The sequence below is a fragment of the Fusarium phalaenopsidis genome, assembly GCF_050370095.1.
Source record: "Fusarium phalaenopsidis strain FUZ10S chromosome Unknown contig_32278, whole genome shotgun sequence".
In the NCBI taxonomy this organism is placed as follows: domain Eukaryota; kingdom Fungi; phylum Ascomycota; class Sordariomycetes; order Hypocreales; family Nectriaceae; genus Fusarium; species Fusarium phalaenopsidis.
This window is the reverse complement of record NW_028145417.1, coordinates 636344-652773: the sequence shown is the minus strand read 5'-3', so window position 1 is coordinate 652773 and position 16430 is coordinate 636344. Positions and strand designations below refer to the sequence as shown.

The 16430-nt window shown below is 53.3% G+C and overlaps 9 protein-coding genes across 9 annotated transcripts; 3 read left to right on the top strand and 6 right to left on the bottom strand.

Annotated features, from left to right (window-relative positions):
- Window positions 1–364: 364 nt before the first annotated feature.
- Window positions 365–996, bottom strand: LRP88_00816 (1,2-dihydroxy-3-keto-5-methylthiopentene dioxygenase; the record flags this gene model as incomplete). The annotated part of the gene is made up of 3 exons (XM_083237520.1): window positions 365–493; window positions 547–918; window positions 967–996. The coding sequence occupies 3 exons, from the start codon at window positions 994–996 to the stop codon at window positions 365–367; spliced, it is 531 nt and encodes a 176-aa protein (XP_083106025.1).
- A 736-nt stretch (window positions 997–1732) lies between these two features.
- Window positions 1733–2574, bottom strand: LRP88_00815 (Der1-like family-domain-containing protein; the record flags this gene model as incomplete). The annotated part of the gene is made up of 2 exons (XM_083237519.1): window positions 1733–2290; window positions 2410–2574. 2 exons carry the CDS (start codon window positions 2572–2574, stop codon window positions 1733–1735), a joined length of 723 nt encoding a protein of 240 aa, XP_083106024.1.
- Window positions 2575–3373: 799 nt separating this feature from the next.
- LRP88_00814 (histone-fold-containing protein) lies at window positions 3374–3890 on the top strand (the record flags this gene model as incomplete). Its single annotated transcript, XM_083237518.1, has 3 exons — window positions 3374–3446; window positions 3497–3621; window positions 3675–3890. 3 exons carry the CDS (start codon window positions 3374–3376, stop codon window positions 3888–3890), a joined length of 414 nt encoding a protein of 137 aa, XP_083106023.1.
- A 456-nt stretch (window positions 3891–4346) lies between these two features.
- On the top strand, window positions 4347–4899 carry LRP88_00813 (uncharacterized protein; the record flags this gene model as incomplete). Its single annotated transcript, XM_083237517.1, has 3 exons — window positions 4347–4554; window positions 4612–4691; window positions 4747–4899. The coding sequence occupies 3 exons, from the start codon at window positions 4347–4349 to the stop codon at window positions 4897–4899; spliced, it is 441 nt and encodes a 146-aa protein (XP_083106022.1).
- A 25-nt stretch (window positions 4900–4924) lies between these two features.
- LRP88_00812 (aminopeptidase P) lies at window positions 4925–7013 on the bottom strand (the record flags this gene model as incomplete). Its single annotated transcript, XM_083237516.1, has 4 exons — window positions 4925–5353; window positions 5406–5667; window positions 5779–6871; window positions 6938–7013. 4 exons carry the CDS (start codon window positions 7011–7013, stop codon window positions 4925–4927), a joined length of 1860 nt encoding a protein of 619 aa, XP_083106021.1.
- A 1808-nt stretch (window positions 7014–8821) lies between these two features.
- On the top strand, window positions 8822–12086 carry LRP88_00811 (armadillo-type protein; the record flags this gene model as incomplete). The annotated part of the gene is made up of 6 exons (XM_083237515.1): window positions 8822–8857; window positions 8949–9130; window positions 9184–9694; window positions 9742–11512; window positions 11566–11750; window positions 11802–12086. 6 exons carry the CDS (start codon window positions 8822–8824, stop codon window positions 12084–12086), a joined length of 2970 nt encoding a protein of 989 aa, XP_083106020.1.
- A 318-nt stretch (window positions 12087–12404) lies between these two features.
- On the bottom strand, window positions 12405–13713 carry LRP88_00810 (tryptophan--tRNA ligase MSW1; the record flags this gene model as incomplete). Its single annotated transcript, XM_083237514.1, has 5 exons — window positions 12405–12829; window positions 12906–13024; window positions 13080–13195; window positions 13244–13324; window positions 13441–13713. The coding sequence occupies 5 exons, from the start codon at window positions 13711–13713 to the stop codon at window positions 12405–12407; spliced, it is 1014 nt and encodes a 337-aa protein (XP_083106019.1).
- Window positions 13714–14210: 497 nt separating this feature from the next.
- On the bottom strand, window positions 14211–15052 carry LRP88_00809 (mitochondrial 37S ribosomal protein uS10m; the record flags this gene model as incomplete). Its single annotated transcript, XM_083237513.1, has 3 exons — window positions 14211–14838; window positions 14915–14955; window positions 15014–15052. 3 exons carry the CDS (start codon window positions 15050–15052, stop codon window positions 14211–14213), a joined length of 708 nt encoding a protein of 235 aa, XP_083106018.1.
- Window positions 15053–15399: 347 nt separating this feature from the next.
- Window positions 15400–16219, bottom strand: LRP88_00808 (Fcf2 pre-rRNA processing-domain-containing protein; the record flags this gene model as incomplete). Its single annotated transcript, XM_083237512.1, has 2 exons — window positions 15400–15756; window positions 15983–16219. The coding sequence occupies 2 exons, from the start codon at window positions 16217–16219 to the stop codon at window positions 15400–15402; spliced, it is 594 nt and encodes a 197-aa protein (XP_083106017.1).
- Between the last annotated feature and the right edge of the window lie 211 nt (window positions 16220–16430).

Here is a 16430-nt window from a genome sequence, read left to right as displayed (position 1 = left end):
CAAAAAACGGCGCGGCAAGAAATCTGAGGAATTTTATCCAAAGCTGGATAATATCTTGAACTGCTCCCTCAATGGTGGTTCCATGTTGTTTGACTGCAAAACCATGTACTTTTTGTCTGCAAGTTGGCCTGCGTTTCTGACACCACTTGTAAATGACGTAAAACACCTTTCAAATCACGCCAACCGTGCGCTCTCCATCATGGCGCAAAGCCCCTCAGCGATTGAGGGCTTCGTAATCGTATAGACATGACGATGTTGAAGTAGTCAAAATGTCTCTTTTTGTCTGGACGGGGTCTGTCTGCCAAACTGGCCCGGGATTGGTCTCCTCGTAAACAATGAAAGCTCGATTCCCACGTGGGGCCTCTCACTGGGCAGGCTCGGCCAGGAACGTCTTGACGTATTCCTGTCGGTGGCCGTTCTGGTCTACCTCGGGGCCGCGGTTCAGGGCTGTCCACTTGGGATCCTCCTTGAACAGGCGCATCGCGTGGACGTACTGTCACAAGCAAATGAGTATCTGAATCGGTCAAGAGCGTCTGGGGAACATACGTTGGTCTCGTCGGTGGTGAAGCGGTGGTAGATGCCCGCAGGAAGAATGAGCAAGTCATCCTTCTCAAGCAGCACGCGCACCCAATCGTCGTCCTTGCTGCGGACGTCAAAGTATCCGCGTCCACCACGGATGTAGCGGATCTCCTCATCCTCGTGCAGGTGCTCGGCAAAGAACATCTTGACCTTTGACTCGTAGACGTCGCCCATGGTCTTGGGAGAGACGGTGATCTCGTCGCGGTTCTTGTAGCCCCGGTCGCGGGCCAGGTTGTCGACCGACTCGAGCTCAGGGAGGTGGTAGTAGTAGACGCCGATGGCGAGGAGGTCGTCGACGTTGACGGGCTTGCCCGAGTCGTGGGGGAGGCGCTGGTCGCCCTGCAATGATTATTAGCTTTGTTCGTTTTGGTAAAGGGGATGGCGTACAGGAAGGCCGTCGTAAAAGTAGGCTCGCATGATGACTGTAGATGGATTGTCTGGAGAGAAGAGGTTCAGATGATGTTGTACAGAAAAGGGTTCTGTTCGGGAGCAAATGCAGTGATATGTATAAGCCAAGTGGCTCGCGTCAGCAGGTCAAGTCTTTTTTCGCTACAAGCTTCCGACTGGGGTCAGCCAGGCCAGGCCTTTTACTTGGGTACCATTCGCAAAGACCCAGTTCGGGCAGGTAGCGAAGGTTCCATGGTGGCGGGGTCAACCTGGAATGTCGGCAAAGCTAGCGACGTCAGCGCTGTTGCAAGGGTCTCTTTGCTGCACTGATATCACAGCCACAGGCCGCATACAGATAGGAGTGCAGTTCTAGGCTCTGCTACACTTTAGTGATATGAAACCGTCAATTATGAGGCTCTACAGCTAGCAGCTGGTCAAGAATCTGCATTCTTGCTGGGTATACCACAACCTGTGTTGTGCCCCGCCCGTTCATCGCTACTGCAAGGCCACGATAACGGATAGACCTTGAATAATCAGTGTATCAGCGCTAAACGGCGAATGTAGCCGTGTCATTTCAATTCACCAACGCCATGAACCCAATCCCCCAGCCGTGAAAAGAGTTTCCTGTCCTGGTCTCTCTATCATAACGCCGACCCTCAATGCCAAACCGAATAGAAATAATGTGAGCATGTACGCCAGTGTAGCCCATTGAGCCACCTTGAATGTGTTTGCATATGCCACCCTTGTCAACCTTGTCGCCTCTGGCTCACAAGTCACGGGGCGCCACGTCCCTTGCTCCAGCGACCAAGATGTCGTTGTCAGTACCCTCGTCCACGTCGTTGCGAGCACGCGGTTCAAACAGGCGCCTCCACCAGCCTGGGGGATCCAGAGGACGGGAACCGTTGTGCAGCGGGGGGTAAACGTCGCTGAAAAAGTACCAGACGTGTCCAATGACGACACCCATAATCTCATCCTTGGGAACAGTGCCGTGAAGGACAAGGCTGAAGCCCATCAGCACCCAGGGGAGGTACGGGGCGGTAAAGACGAGCAGCCCGAGAAAGCTGAGCCTGGTATCGGGATTCCGCCGGGACCAGATGTATACGAGCGTGGACGAGAGCGGGTGGCCGAGGAAGGGCATCGAGACGAGTGGCGACAAGGCGATTAGGCTGGCCATCGCATAGAGGAGCAGCCATGAGAAGTGCGCGGGCGAACGCCCGGATGACTCTTCAAGAAGTCGTGCATAGCGTTGGAGGAAGTAGACGTGGAAGAGGAGATCGAGTGAAAAGGGGCCGAAGTATAGGAATGTTGTCAAGAGCCGCCAATACTACAAAAGAGGATATGTCAGCAAGAGTATATAGGAGGACCCAACTCCCGGAGAGGCGAAGGATAAAGAAAGAAATGGCATAGAGAGGGAGCTACGACATGGAGAAGATTGAAACTAACCTGTGATTTCACAAATACAGCGCGGAAGCTGTAGAAGAGTTGGAAAGGTGTCACCATCTGGCACTGAACCAAGGCGCTGGTCAGAACAGTTGCAGTGGTCCACCACCGAGTACACGTCGGCATTTCCCAAAACCACGCTTCAAGAGGCAGACGGCCTCCGTCCATGACCTGATCCATTGGGGGCGAACGTTGAAAAGAAGTTGTTGAGGGGGGAGAGTTTTCGTATCAAGGGCGGTTCTAGAGGGTGTTGCTGCTGCGCGGGCAAGTGGGACAGCGAAGGGCGATGATCGGAGCTGGAGGACGTCCGTGGATGCTAACGCAAGGGAGAGACAGGAACCATGAATTTCAGGTGCAGAGGGAAAACATTAGGCGCCCATGAAATTCTCCGGATAAGAATGATGCAAGCCGGGGAGAGAATGCGAACTTGATTGAAAGTATGCGGAAGATGACAGAATAGAGGATGAGACACGTAAGGCGGGATATCCAGGCGCCGGCAACCGATGGATCCAGGGACGGCGGGCTCGAAGCATCCCGTCTTAGCGTGGGGCGCCTCACCTCCACCTCCGGAATGACAAACACAGCAGGTACGGAGTACTTTGGCCGATGTACCTTTTACTCTAAAAAGGTGGCTGGGGAGCCTGTGGCTAGTGCGCTGTGAGTGGCTGAAGAAATCAATTAAACTGGAAAATCGCGGGGCTGGGGAACGAGAAGCACGCGCCCCTTCCCACGTAGTTTAGTCGCGGTGGTCCTTCCACCTTGCGAATCGCACATCCGTTTCCATTCCTTTCAACTCCTCTTTGTGCCAATAAAACTTCAAAATAATTATTGTTTCGAGCGATCGAATTTCAGGAACTGCTCGTATTTTGCTCGAAACTTTGCCACTCGCTTCCGGTCCTTTACGGTGTTCGATCAACAAGCTGTTGGAGCTTCAAACCAAGACCGACCTTTCTACACACTCCTCACAATGCCTCCGAAGAAGGCTTCGAGAGCTTCTGGTGCGGGCCGAGGCCGGCCGTCACGGACGAGCGATGTTCAAGGTACGAAAGGTTATAATCGTCGTCAAGACACTTGCTGACAGAGATTCAAGCTGGCGATCCCGTTCCCGTTCGCGCAAAGCGTCGCTACCGTCCTGGCACCGTCGCCCTTCGCGAAATCCGACACTACCAGAGCAATGCAAAGCTCCTCCTCCGAAAACTACCTTTTGCGCGCCTAGTGAGTGGCATTCGTGCCTGGAACTGCGCCCCTGAGACTAACACTTCTCCTAGGTTCGAGAAATCGCTTTGACCGTACGACCGCGAGGCGAGGGTATGCGCTGGCAAAGTCAAGCCATCATGGCCCTTCAAGAAGCTGCCGAGGCCTACATGGTGCACCTGTTCGAGGATACCAACCTATGCGCCATCCACGCGAAGCGCGTGACCATCATGCAGAAGGACATCCAGTTGGCGAGACGGATACGCGGTATCTGGGGCGGTCTGGGTTAAAAAGGGACGAAAACTGATACGGCGTAATGCGACAATGGAGAGGGGACAGGATGGGACATGGACGGCGTTGGGCGCTCTCGAGGACAAATACCTACGGGCTTGTGGTTTTCTGTTGATTTGCTTGGTATGTTGAGTGCATTGGTTGCAGCACTTGGAGCGGACGAGTGCTTTCATCTTGATCTGTAATATCTGCAATAAAGCATTGCCAGTCAATTCGGTTGCCGAGGTATCTTTGGTGCATCAGAGGAGGAGCTCACATTCCTCTGTTCTCCCCACGCCGCTCATCTATTGGCTGGGAGCTTGTGTCAGCTAGCTCGATGTCACTGACGTAATGAAACCGACCGCCGGCCGGACTACAGCTCCAGCTCCGACTTCCAGGTTGTCATGTAGCTCACTTTCAACCATACTATCAACTCAATTCCTTTCAAACCAGGTACAAAACTTACCAGGACGACAATGTATCGGGCATTCAGCTCTCGAGTCGCCCTTCGGGCCATGACTGTTGGCGTTGGCCCCGCGGCTTGTGTCGGGGCTTTCGTTGCGACTCGTCCTGTTATCCGCTGCGATGCCCCAACGTTGGCTACTGGTCCGCCTCGACGCCGACAACCCTCTCTGGATATCTCACCAGATACCGTTCGCCAGCTCTCCAGCGGAAGCATCGCAGGTTCGTTGTCTTGGAGAATTCGTCCCCCAATATGCCGTAAGCTCACGTATACTGTAGGATTCGGAATTGGTGTCCTGGTTGGCCTCTTCTCTAAAACCCTCGCCCTCCTCACGGGTTTGGTCGCCTTGTCTATCCATGTAAGCTTAGCAACCGCCACTTGTTCACTCAGCCCACAATCCCTGACACCGCTAGATCGCTTCCCGCTACGGACTGGACATTACCCGCACTCTCGGCATCGACAAGTATTTGAACCGAAGTGCCCTGTGGGCCAGGAGCAAGAAGAACCCATTGTGGACGTCGTCATTCCTTGTAACATTCATCTTGGCTGCGTTTGTACGTCTATAGTGTCGCTCGGATCGACTCCTCAACATCACTCAACTTGCGCCGTCTCCCGCTTCAGCCAAGCAAGAGTAACGTCGTCGCCCTCAAAGTAACCCTGCGTCTTGTCCACAACCTTGGCATTGTAAGCGTTGAGCCACTCCTTCTCTTCGCTCGTGAGCAGCTTCGTGTCGATGAGGTTCCGGCAGTACGGCACCATGGTTACGTGCTCGAAACCCAGGAAGGGCTTGTCCCCGAACTTATGCTTGGTCTTGATCTCCTTGACTACAACGATATTCTCGATTCGAATACCGTACTTTCCGTCTTCGTAGTATCCGGGTTCGTTGGACAATACATTGCCTGGAGCGAGGGCTACCTCAGCGAACTGGACTCTAGTGCCGATGCCAATGGGACCCTCGTGGACATTCAAGAATGATCCAACTCCGTGGCCGGTGCCATGTCTGTAGTCCAAGCCGTTCTTCTGTTCTGGATATCAGCGCCGTCACTCATATTAATCATCTTGCTGTGCTTACCCAGAGGTGCTGACGAGCCAATCCATCGAGGGCAAAGCCGGTAGTCCCCTTAGGGAAAACTGCTTGGTCCAGAGCAATGTGACCCTTCAGGACCAGCGTGTATGCCTCTCTCTCAGCTTCAGTAGGCGTTCCAAAATGGAGTGTCCGAGTCGTGTCGGTCGTGCCGTCGTGATATTGGGCTCCCGAGTCACAGAGGTAGATGGCCTCAGGGTCGATGGTGGCACAGCTCCCACGCTCGGGGCCGTAGTGAATGATTGCAGCACTGCAGAGGGAAAGAGTTAGTATAATGTCTCCCAAGCAAGGACAGAGTCAAGTCATGTAAAGACTACAGTCATTGGCCCGTCGGCAACGTGTTGCTTGGCATGAAACTCACTTGGCACCGGTGGAGGAAATGGTTGGGAACGAAAGACCGACAAAGTCGCTCTTCTGGGAGCGGAGCTCCTCGAGCTTGTCGGCGGCTTCTACTTCATCAAGAGTGGCCTTCTTGTTCACGAGTTGATCTTCAAGCCAGGCAAAGTACTGAATCAGTGCAGCGCCGTCCCTCACATGGCAGGCCCTCATGCCTGCGAGCTCAGCCTCGCTCTTGATAGCCTTGGCATCACCAACAGGGCTTCTAATCTCATCAACCGACGAGTCGCCGCCAAGAGCCCGCTTTAAAGCCCATGAACCCTTGTTAGAGATGAGGAAGTTTCCAGTGGGGGCGGCGTTCTCAGACTTCCCCTTTTCACTAACTGAGGCGTGAAGCTTGCGAGCATCATCCAGAATGGAATCGTAGGGCTTGATCTCAACCTTGTTAGCAGAAAGATGAGAACGGCACTTGTCATCCAGCTTCGAGTCGTCAATGTAAAGGGTGGCAACATCAGGGGTGACGATGGCGTAGGAAAAGAACACGGGGTTGAAGGGGATGTCGTTTCCACGCAGGTTGAACAACCAGGCAATTTCATCCAACATGGAAACGAGGAAACCGGGCGAACGCTTCTTCTCCAGCTCTTGACGAAGTTTTGTAAGTTTGTTGGTGACAGACTCTCCAGCCAGCTCATCGGGTTGAACAATAACCTTCTCAGAAGGCCGGGCTGGTCGATCCTTGCCCCAGACAAGATCGACGAGGTTTCCTTCGATGGGGACCAGCTCAGCACCGCCGCTCTTGCGGATCTTTTCGGCGAGGTTCTTGGCGGTGGCTCCAGAGATGAGGGATGGGTCGACTCCTACATTCTTACCCCCTGAGGACTGCTCGGCGGACCATTCTTGCCAGGTAGGGACGTCTTGAAGACCCTGCTTGAGAAGCGTCCAGTTGCTGTCAAGTTGTGCCTCGGCCTGGTTAAAGTAGCGTCCATCAGTGGCGAGTGCGGCGGTCTCGAGTGTGACAACGGCACAGCCAGCCGAGCCTGTGAAGCCTGAGATGTACTCGCGTCGGCCATCGCAGTCTGCAATGTATTCAGAAGAGTGACTGTCTTCGGAGGGGATGACTGGGGAAGTGTCAGTCATGCCGTCTTGCCAATGCGTAGAACAATATTTTTATAGGGCAAACTCACTATAAACTTGAACGTTGCGCTCCTTCATGAAACCCCGCAGGCTAGTGAGCCTGGAGGTAGTGTCGATCTTTGCCATTGCTTTGGAGGAAAGAAAGCGGCGGTTAGAGAGGAGTGATAATGAGGCCAATCGCCGTGGTGCTGCTGAACGGAGGAGCGAGGTGGTGGACTGGAGTAGCATTGACTATCAGACGCACGCAACGCAAACGCCAGGGAGGAGAATCACTCGAACCGGAACGATTACGGGTTGAGGAACGATGTTCTCGAAGTATGAAGAAAACTGGTTGAGTATTTAGAAGTTGCTCTCGAACTGGAAATGAGTTGAAAGGCGGCAATCGGTATGAGGTTGAAAATGAGGCAAGGTCAAGTGAAGGTGAAGCAAATCGAGGGTGGCAAGTCACGATCAACTGATCCAGAATGTGGGCGGGAAGGAAGGTAGGGCGAATGTGCTGAGGTCAAAATTAAAAGGCAGGAAGCAATGGGCAAAAATGCAAATTGGGGAGGGAGAAGCAAGAGTCAGGTCACACAAATGCGCTGTGTTGCGTGGCACAAGATGGTGAGGGATGTCCAGGGATGAGGGCAGGGCAGATGGGAATGGAGTCATTGCTTGGGGGAGTTGCATGCTTCAACATTTGATGTGGATGTGGACAGGGTCATACCTTGATGAGCAAATGGGTTTAGATGCAAAATTCGAGAAGATTTCAATATGATTAACAATAAAGATGCGAGATGAGAGGTGAGCAGGTAGTCGTCAAGGCCAGTCAAGCATTAGATTCCATCCACGAAATGATGAAAGAAGCAGGGTCGTCAAGCCTCACGAGACACTTGACGATGATGCACAACTGGCGTGGGCGTCAAGATGTGGAGGGGTTGAGGGGCAAGAGCGGATCTTTGGAATGGCCGCAACCCGAGGCAAGCCGGAGACCCCCATATCTACAAACTCAGGTCACCAGCATTGAGGCCATCAACCACTGGAAGCTCAGCTCCATCGCAGCTCTCGAGTGGAGTGCTTCTGGCGACATTGAATCTGCAACGTCGGTACAGTGACCTCGACGCCGGGTACTTTGTCGGATCCGCATGATTCACCAATACTTTTTCGTACCGTGACGGGGCCGATAGGTACCCACATTTGGGAGCCAGGTACCCGTGTCTTTCAACACCTTGGGTTCCATTCTGAATATCTCACCACTGCTTGAGATTCGCCGGCTTTGCCAACTGCCACTCTCTGCCTTTCTCCCGCAATAACTAGTCCTCAGACATTTCGAATCCAACTCTCTAGGGCGTCTTAGGGTACCCGTCTGGGCCACACTAGCTTCCTATTTGCGCCAGATTTTCCTCAAAGGACCCGTGCAGCCACCCCAACAACAACCCCCATTCTCTACCCCCAAACAGAGACCGCGGATCTTATCCTCAACTATACGCGCTTTACACGAGTTTCTTGTGCAAGCAAAGATAGAGTTGACGGTAATTGGTAGGTATTTCTCGCTTCTGTGGTCCCCTTTGTCTACCCGCCTTAACGTGCATGGAGAAAAAGTCGGGACGAAGAGGTTTTGTTTGGTGTTACAAAGCGCTCACCGGCAAGGTCATTCTCACTCTCACACTATGCAGTACTCCGAGCAATCGGCTGACATGAATTGCTAGGCATGAATAGGAGCACGAAAGCCAAAGCCTTGGGACACCACATTGAGTCCTCGTAAACTGTCATTAGGTAGGATGAGCCCCGAGTGTTCTCACAGAAAGCATATGTAGCAAAAGAGTTTTCTAACTAAACATATTTATCAGGCAACTTTTAATCCCGAGATACCATCCTTGCGAACTTGCCGGCAAGGCCTTTCTTAGAAGAACTCCTCTTCGAAGAGCCTCCTTGCTCTATTGCGTCTCCAGATCATGGAAGAGCAACCACTCCCCACCTCCATACCGGAGGTGGAAGCCGCAAGTCTCTCCCCCAATGGGCTAACAAGCTTTTCTGAGTCTCAAGGCCCAATTTTCGGACCCAATGCTGACATGGTTGTAGCTCATCCTTTCCCTCTACCAGCCAAACCCTCCAGAGACCATTGCACGAACGCAAGCAACTTTGTCCCGGTTACAAGGGTCGCCTCAAGCTTGGGGAATAGCCCGAGACTTGTTAGGGAGGTCTGACGAGAAGGTCAAGTTCTTTGGCGCTCTCACCATCATCATCAAGCTCAATAATGAGAGGTACGGTTAAAACATACGACAGGGCTTTCTCTGATCCGCTGACGTTCCTCCAGCTCCTCACTCACATCTGACGACGCAGTTGAACTCCTGCTAGTTCTAATAGGCTGGTATTTGGACTCACTACGGAATGGGACAGGGCCCCTGGTTATAAGAAAACTCTCTTCGGCTCTTGCAACCTTCTTCCTTCACTTCCACCGAGTCTGGCGTCGCTTCACCCACCATCTCTGCCTCTGTCTCGCATCTAGTCAACCCTTACGGCCTGATGCTCTTGATGATGCCCCCGAATCATCCGCCCTTATTGAGAGCCTTGACTCTGCCCAGACACAAGCCGCACTATGGGTGCTGAGCAACGTACTGGAGGATATTGCAAAGTTCGACTTGAACTCTGCTAGCAAGTTTGTGCCCCAGCGCCTTATCAGTCGTCTGTTTCTGACATTTGTTAGCATGGGCCTGTACGATGCCATCCTAGAGAACATACCGGCTGCTGTGGCTTTGATGAGCCGTGGGATGTCACCTCAGTCCACCTCTCAAGCTGCCCATCAAGACTCGATCAAGTGCCTTCAGGTAAGCCGCTGATGTTTCTTTCCCCGTCGCTTGCTAACGCCATCTAGTCCTGGGTCTGGTTCGCACAAAGAGCTTCCTCTCGGGACACAAGACTCTCAGAGCCTATCGGGCCACTCGTCACAGCTGTCATTAGCTCGTTGACAGTAGACGAACTCTACGATGCATCCGTTGAGCTTATGGTAGATTTGCTGTCGAATTGTTCCATGTTCTTGACCGACGCCCACATTGAGAACTTGGCTGAACTCTTTGACAGCTCTTGGTTCCAGAACCGCTACCAAGCCCTCATGCAAGGGGACTTCGACTTTGACTCTGTCCAGTTTGGTCAGCTTCTTCTTGCTTTCGGTGATGCCAAGGTAGAGAAGCTTATGCAGCTGAACGACCGTCGAAGTCAGAACCTGCTGTCCAACCTCTGTGGCCTTCTTGCAGCCCAGGGGTACCCGGTTGCCGAGGACAAGATCTTTGTGCCTGCTCTGGAGTTCTGGTCTACATATGCGGAAACAATGACTGACGCCATGTACTCGGACGAAGGAGCAGCTAATACATGGGTGCCGCAGGCCCTCTCCCATGTCCTTCAGGCCGTGTCCAACGCATGGCAGAAGGTGGTCTACCCGCCCCATGAAGAGTTTGTCTCTTGGGATTCCAACGAGAGGATCGGCTTCAACGATGCCCGGAAGGATGTTATTGACCTCCTCCAATCTGTCTATTCCCTGGCAGGACCACAGCTCGTGGTGACATTCGCGGATTTGGTGCTCAAGGCTCTATCAGGGTCATCCTGGCTTCAGCTTGAGGCAGCCGCCTTTTGCCTCGGTGGACTCGCTGATTGCGTTGGCGAGGACACCCGCTGCGATGGCGCTCTCGCATCCGTTTTTACATCTCCCCTGTTCTCAGCATTGCGCCCCGGTCAAGCAGACATTCCCCCTAAGGCACGGCAGACTTGTGTTGCCTTGATCGAGCACTATACGGAATATTTCGAGCGAAACATTTCGCATCTGCCCCCTGCTCTCAACCTGCTTTTTGTCGTTGTCGGAGAACATCCTATGGCGAGTGCTGCGGCAAAGTCTATCTACAGGCTTTGTTCCTCCTGTCGAGGTCACCTACATACCGAGGCTGAGGGCTTCCTAAACGAGTACCAGAACCTCGTCTCTGCGGGCCGCCTTGATTGCGGAGCCAGTGAGAAGATTTCCGGTGGCATTGCGTCGGTCATTCAAGCGATTCCCGACTCGAACCTGAGATACTCATCTTGTGCTCGACTCCTGAGCTTCGTTCAGGCTGACGTGCAACGTTCACTGGAGCTGCTACACTCTCCTGATTCTGGAGTTACCCCCTGTTTCGTGGCACCTACTTGCTCATATGCTGCCTCTGATGAGAGCCCTGCACTTCACACGGCCCTGAAAGCCCTCAGATGTCTTGCTAGCATTGGCAGAGGACTTCAGGCTCCTGACGTGTCAGTTGACTTGGATGGTGAGCAAGCTAGGGTAAATAAGGCTGATCCACAGCTATCTCACCTCCAGGAGAGCATCATGACTATGATCGGTCAGATTCAGGGGGCCTTCAACACTAGTGGAGAGGTTGTCGAGATCATCTGCACCGTGCTGCGCAGTGGCTTCTCTGAGGTAGAGCCTGGTCCGTTTGTGCTGCCGCCTCACAGCGTTGCACAGTACTTGACAAACCAGGGACTCGAGACACCAAGGGTCGGTTTGCTCGTCAGCACTGCGTGCTCGTTTGTTAGTTCCTTAGAGCACGATGGACTCCAGAGTCAGCACGCGATGCTCAACTCTGTTCTTCTCTGGGTTGTCGGACTCCTCAAGCAACTTCCCAGTAAGTTCACTTGTAAATGGCAAGGACTTGAACTAATATGGAACACCCGATAGACCCAGAAGCTGACCCGGAGCTTTCTCAAAATGGAATCGAGTTCGTAACTCGATTACTCTCCAAGAGTCCCATCATCCTTCTTCGACTGGAACCTCAGAACGCTGCCGAGTTCTTCTTCCTCTTTACTCTTCAAGTGCTGGATGGAAAGGAGCCGCTGCCAAAGGCTAGCGCAGCAGTCTTTTGGGTACGCAACCCCCCAGCTCCCACTATGAGGCTACATAACTAATATGAATAGGCTGTTTTTGTCGACCTCAAGTGTGATTCGCAAGAGTTGAACGACATTGCCCAGCAGGCCATGCAGATGCTGGGACCCCTCCTCGCTCAGAGCCTCGCAAGGAACATTGGCGGCAACGCTTCCAGGAGCGAACTTGATAAGCTGAGCGAACCCCTGAAGAAGCTTGTTGTTCGCTGCCCCATGGCCAAGAGCTGGCTCGAGGCCGGCCTGGCGCACGAGTCGTTTCCCAGCACCCGGATCACACCCCAGGAGAAGTCTATGTTCTTGAAGAAGGTCATCAGGTGAGTTCTTTTATCTGCCTTCGATCTTGAGTTGTTGCTGATGATGAGATTGCAGTCTTCGAGGAGCCAGGGCGACGAATCAAGTTGTGAGGGAGTTTTGGCTATCTGCAAAAGGATCTAGCTTTGCTTATGCTTCATGAAGGCGTGGAGTTGAGGAAGTTCAGTTGGAAGAAAAAAGTACTAAAGTCGGGAGTATGTGGTTCATCTATCTTGGCATGCTCATACACGAGCTCTATTCTTACAGCACCATCTTGCTATGGCGTGGAGGAGTACAATGTAGGAGTCGTGGTGTAGTGTACAGAATAAAAAGCCATCGTGGCGCTCAGAATCCAATGGCTCCTCGGACCAGCTGCATCGTCTCTTCGGCGCTCTCGCGTGCTTTGCGAGCGCCAACTGCCTCGATGCTGTCGAGATACTCGTCTCCCTTGCCCACCAACTCGAGGTACCGATCGCGAATACCGTCCAACCCGGTGACGACGGCATCTGATACCATGTCCTTGAGCTGCTTGGGGCTGAGATCACTGTAGGCCTCAGCCAGCTGCGTCGCCTGTCTTCCTTCGGCGTCGAATATGGACAGGATATCCAACAGGTTGGAGATTCCTGGCCTGGTAGCAGGATCATATGAGATTCCGGGGATCGAGTCCGTCTTTGCAGAAGCAATCTTGGCCTTGATGTCCTTGGGCGCATCTGTGATGAGGATCCGTGACTTCTCAGCCTTGTGGGACTTGGACATTTTGGATGTTGGGTCTGTCAGAGACATGACACGGTGGACGGGGGCTATAGGGTGTAAGTATTGGAGTAGATCGCAGGGTTGAGGACTTACGGATGAGGGTTTGGGGAGCGACAAGGTGGTTCCCGTAGGCGTGGTTGAAGTTTGTGGCACATTCACGGGCAAACTCGAGGTGTTGCTGTTGATCGTGGCCAACAGGGACATGAGTTGCTCTAGTGTAACGTGTAAGTGGTCAAGTTGACAATGATACGGGAGTAATAGGAATACCTGTGGACGAGAATGTCGGCAGCCTGGAGGACTGGGTATGAGAAGAGGCCGAGCTTGAGGCGGGATCCAGCTTGTCGATCCTCGATAGAAGACTTTTGGTCTAGGTTCAACTTGCTCTTGGGACTTGTTAGTCTTTGCTGGATATATAGGATGGTATCTTATACCTTCCACTGTGTCATTCGAGAGAGATATCCTACAGAGGCTGTGCAGCTGAGAATCCACATGAGCTCTGAGTGTGCCGGGACCTAGACGCTCGGTCAATAAGAGACCATACACCAGTTTTAAAAGCTGAGTTTCAGCATAGTCAAGAGTCTAAACTCTCAATGGCCCTCTAACACGAAGCACAAGTTCCGCAACTCACCGAAGACTGGTAAAACAGCGTCGCCCTCTCCGGATCAATTCCAATAGCCAGCAACGCAGCCAACGCCTCCCTCTTCCTACTCCTCAGCTGCTCCGGCGGCTGAGGCATGGTGATGGCGTGCAGGTCCACGACCGAGTAGATGAGCTTTGTGCTCGCATCCTCGCAGTGCTGGAGCCGCACCCACTGCCGGAGGGCGCCGACGTAGTTGCCGAGGTGCGGCACGCCCGTGGGCTGGATGCCTGAGAATATCACCCTTGGGTTCACTTTTGGCATTGTTTTTAGGGGGGAATCGGTTGAGGGGGAGGGGATTGGGGCTGGTGGTGATGGGAGACTGGGGTGAGGTTGAGATCCAGTCCAAGTTTGTATGCACTTATCGGGGTATACGGCGACTACGACATTCGAGTCAAGAAACCATCCAAGGTGGTTTGCTATCTTAAACTGATGAGCAGAGTAGTTGAAACAGGGTAATTCACGTGCCGTTTGTTTGAACTCTTTTCACGGCTGTTATGATTGTGGTTGAGCCCTTCCTGCCATGCCCTGCTCAGAGCCTGACACTCAGCGCAACCACCCAAAGACTTCAAGAGAACCCTCTGAGCGTTGTATCTACACAGTCAAGCTGGTTTACCGTTCATCTTTGCCAATTGTTGATTTTACATGGTTCAAGCCTTCTATGGCCTATTGTACATCACATCCAAACATTGCTCCCTCCCCTCCGGTGAAGATGGCCACTCTTCCCGGAGCAGCAAGGACATCATAACCATCCTTGTCTTTTATGACTTCGTCGTAGGCGGCACCCTCAAGCCCGCAGCCTCCCGGAATCGCCTCTGGCTGAGCAGCTCCTCAACCTTCTCCACCGTACCGATCGTCTTTGTCTGTCCGAGGTGCGCCCACTTGGCCTCGATCTGTCCCTGGTCCGCCTCGGGCAGAGCATCCATCTTCTTGCCGACACCGAGCTCGCTAAACTCCCACACGTTGGCCTTCATGCCCACACCGTAGTACTGGTGCTTGCGCAGGTAGGCGAGCCAGATCTGCACCGTCTCCGGGTTTCCGTCGCGGATCTGGATTAGTCTTCGGAGGGTCTTTCGCTCAAAGTTCTCCTGCGACTTCTTGAAGATGAAGTTGCTTCGCGGGACAGTCCAGCGCTCCGTGATGCGGGGGAGGGGGACGGGTCCGTAGGCGGGGAGGCCGAGGTAGTAGGCCGCTCGGAGGGCAAAGTCGGAGAAGAACTCGAGGGGCTGGACGCTGTAGGAGCGGAGCTGGAGATCGCACGAGGGGATTCCGTGCTCAGCCTCTCGCTTCAGAGGCTTGAGGTGGAGAGCCTCGAGGGCTCGTGGGTATCGTGCTTCCACGGGGGTCTGGTTCTCAATCTTGTTGGGGGCAAGATCTCCAGGTTGTGCCCTATATATGTCAGCGTGGACTCGGAGAATGCGAAATTTCGGTTTGAGGAACGGCGTATTCGACTCGGTGGACGTACAGCGAGGCCTTCGTTCGGCGGGCGATCCATGGCACTTCGGCCTGCTTGGGTGTTAGTATATGTGTCAATTGGCTTCTCACGACATATTTGGAGGCTCACCGAGAGGACCCGCAAGGGTCTAAGACTTTGGCGCATCATCTTGCCGGTCCCTAGGCGTCGATGATGTGAGGCTCGAGATTTGGTTTGAGGTGTAACGGACCTGAAAACGTCGGGTGAACTTTTGCGCACGGACCATCACCGCACACAACCGACACACGCGCTTAAGCGCGCGTTTAGGGAAGAAAAAGTTCAAGATTTGCTTCAAACTTGTCTGGCCTCGTTGAAGACGAGCTGGTTCTACCAAGATTGACAGAGCGACATTATGCTTAGGGGTGGCATTGGGAACATTGGGCGCAGGCTTGTCTATCGCTGGAACCCAAAGGCAACATCTCACGTCTGGGCTGGATACACACGAGTGTCACTGAAGTTGTTTGATCTTGAAGTTTTTAATTACGTTTACGGCGCTGAGCCACTAGCTTCTTGTAAAATGCCTTCTTTCCGCTGGTCTTTTGCTTCTGGATGCCAGCGTACTTTGTAGTGAACTTGTCCTTGTCATAGGTGCTCATAACCTCCTCGAGCATGGTGGCCTTCCTCTCCTTGCGCGTCAACCTGGCGCTGAAGAACTCGGTGGGTCCCGCGATGATCTCGCCGACCTGGGAATACTCGGGTGCGCTCGCGCGGAGGGTCTTCTTCTGGTGCTTGGGGTCCAGGATGCCTCGCATGCGGAGGAGCTGCCAGTCCCGCTTGAACTCGGGGGTGAGGTCCGTCTTAGGGAGGTCGAACCAGTTGGCTCCGGCGGTAGTCTAGTCGCAAAAACATGTTAGCTGGGAGGTTCTGAAGAGGTGTCCTCGTGTGATTGCCAATTGTTTGCGCCAGGTATAATGTCAGAGTAACTATGAAATAAGGCATCATGTGGTCACGGTCCTTTGATCCAAAACGGATACTGTCCCATGTCAAGAGAAAATTTGGGATTTACTTTCATCATGAAGCGCAAGAGTAGAAGGGGGTAGAGAGAAGTAGGAATCTTACCTTTTCCTTGGACTTCAGTCCCGTTTGCGGCTGAGGGGGTGCTCGAACAGACAGGTCGTTCTTCTTGCTGCTGCTGCTGCTCTCGCTGGCAGGCTGCTGCACGACCTTGACTGTGTCGGGCTTCACCCCCCGAGCAGCAGCCGGGACGAGGTCGGCAGACGCAGCAGAGCCATCTCTCAGGCGCTGCTCAGCCTTGCGCAGCAGTTCATCGACCTGAGCATCCAAGATGTCTGTCATGATCTGCTGTCGACCAGGAGGGAAAGAAAGAAAGCAGGTCGAGGAGAGAAGGCTGGCGCAAGAAATAGTTGACGGCAGAAAAAAAAAATATGGGGACGGAGCGTGGTGGAGAAGGGAAGTGTGGCACGGGCGGTGATGCACCAGCCACATTCGGAGCTGGTAAGGTTGACAGAAATGCATGGGGCTCAAGTACATGAAACGGGGGTCCAAG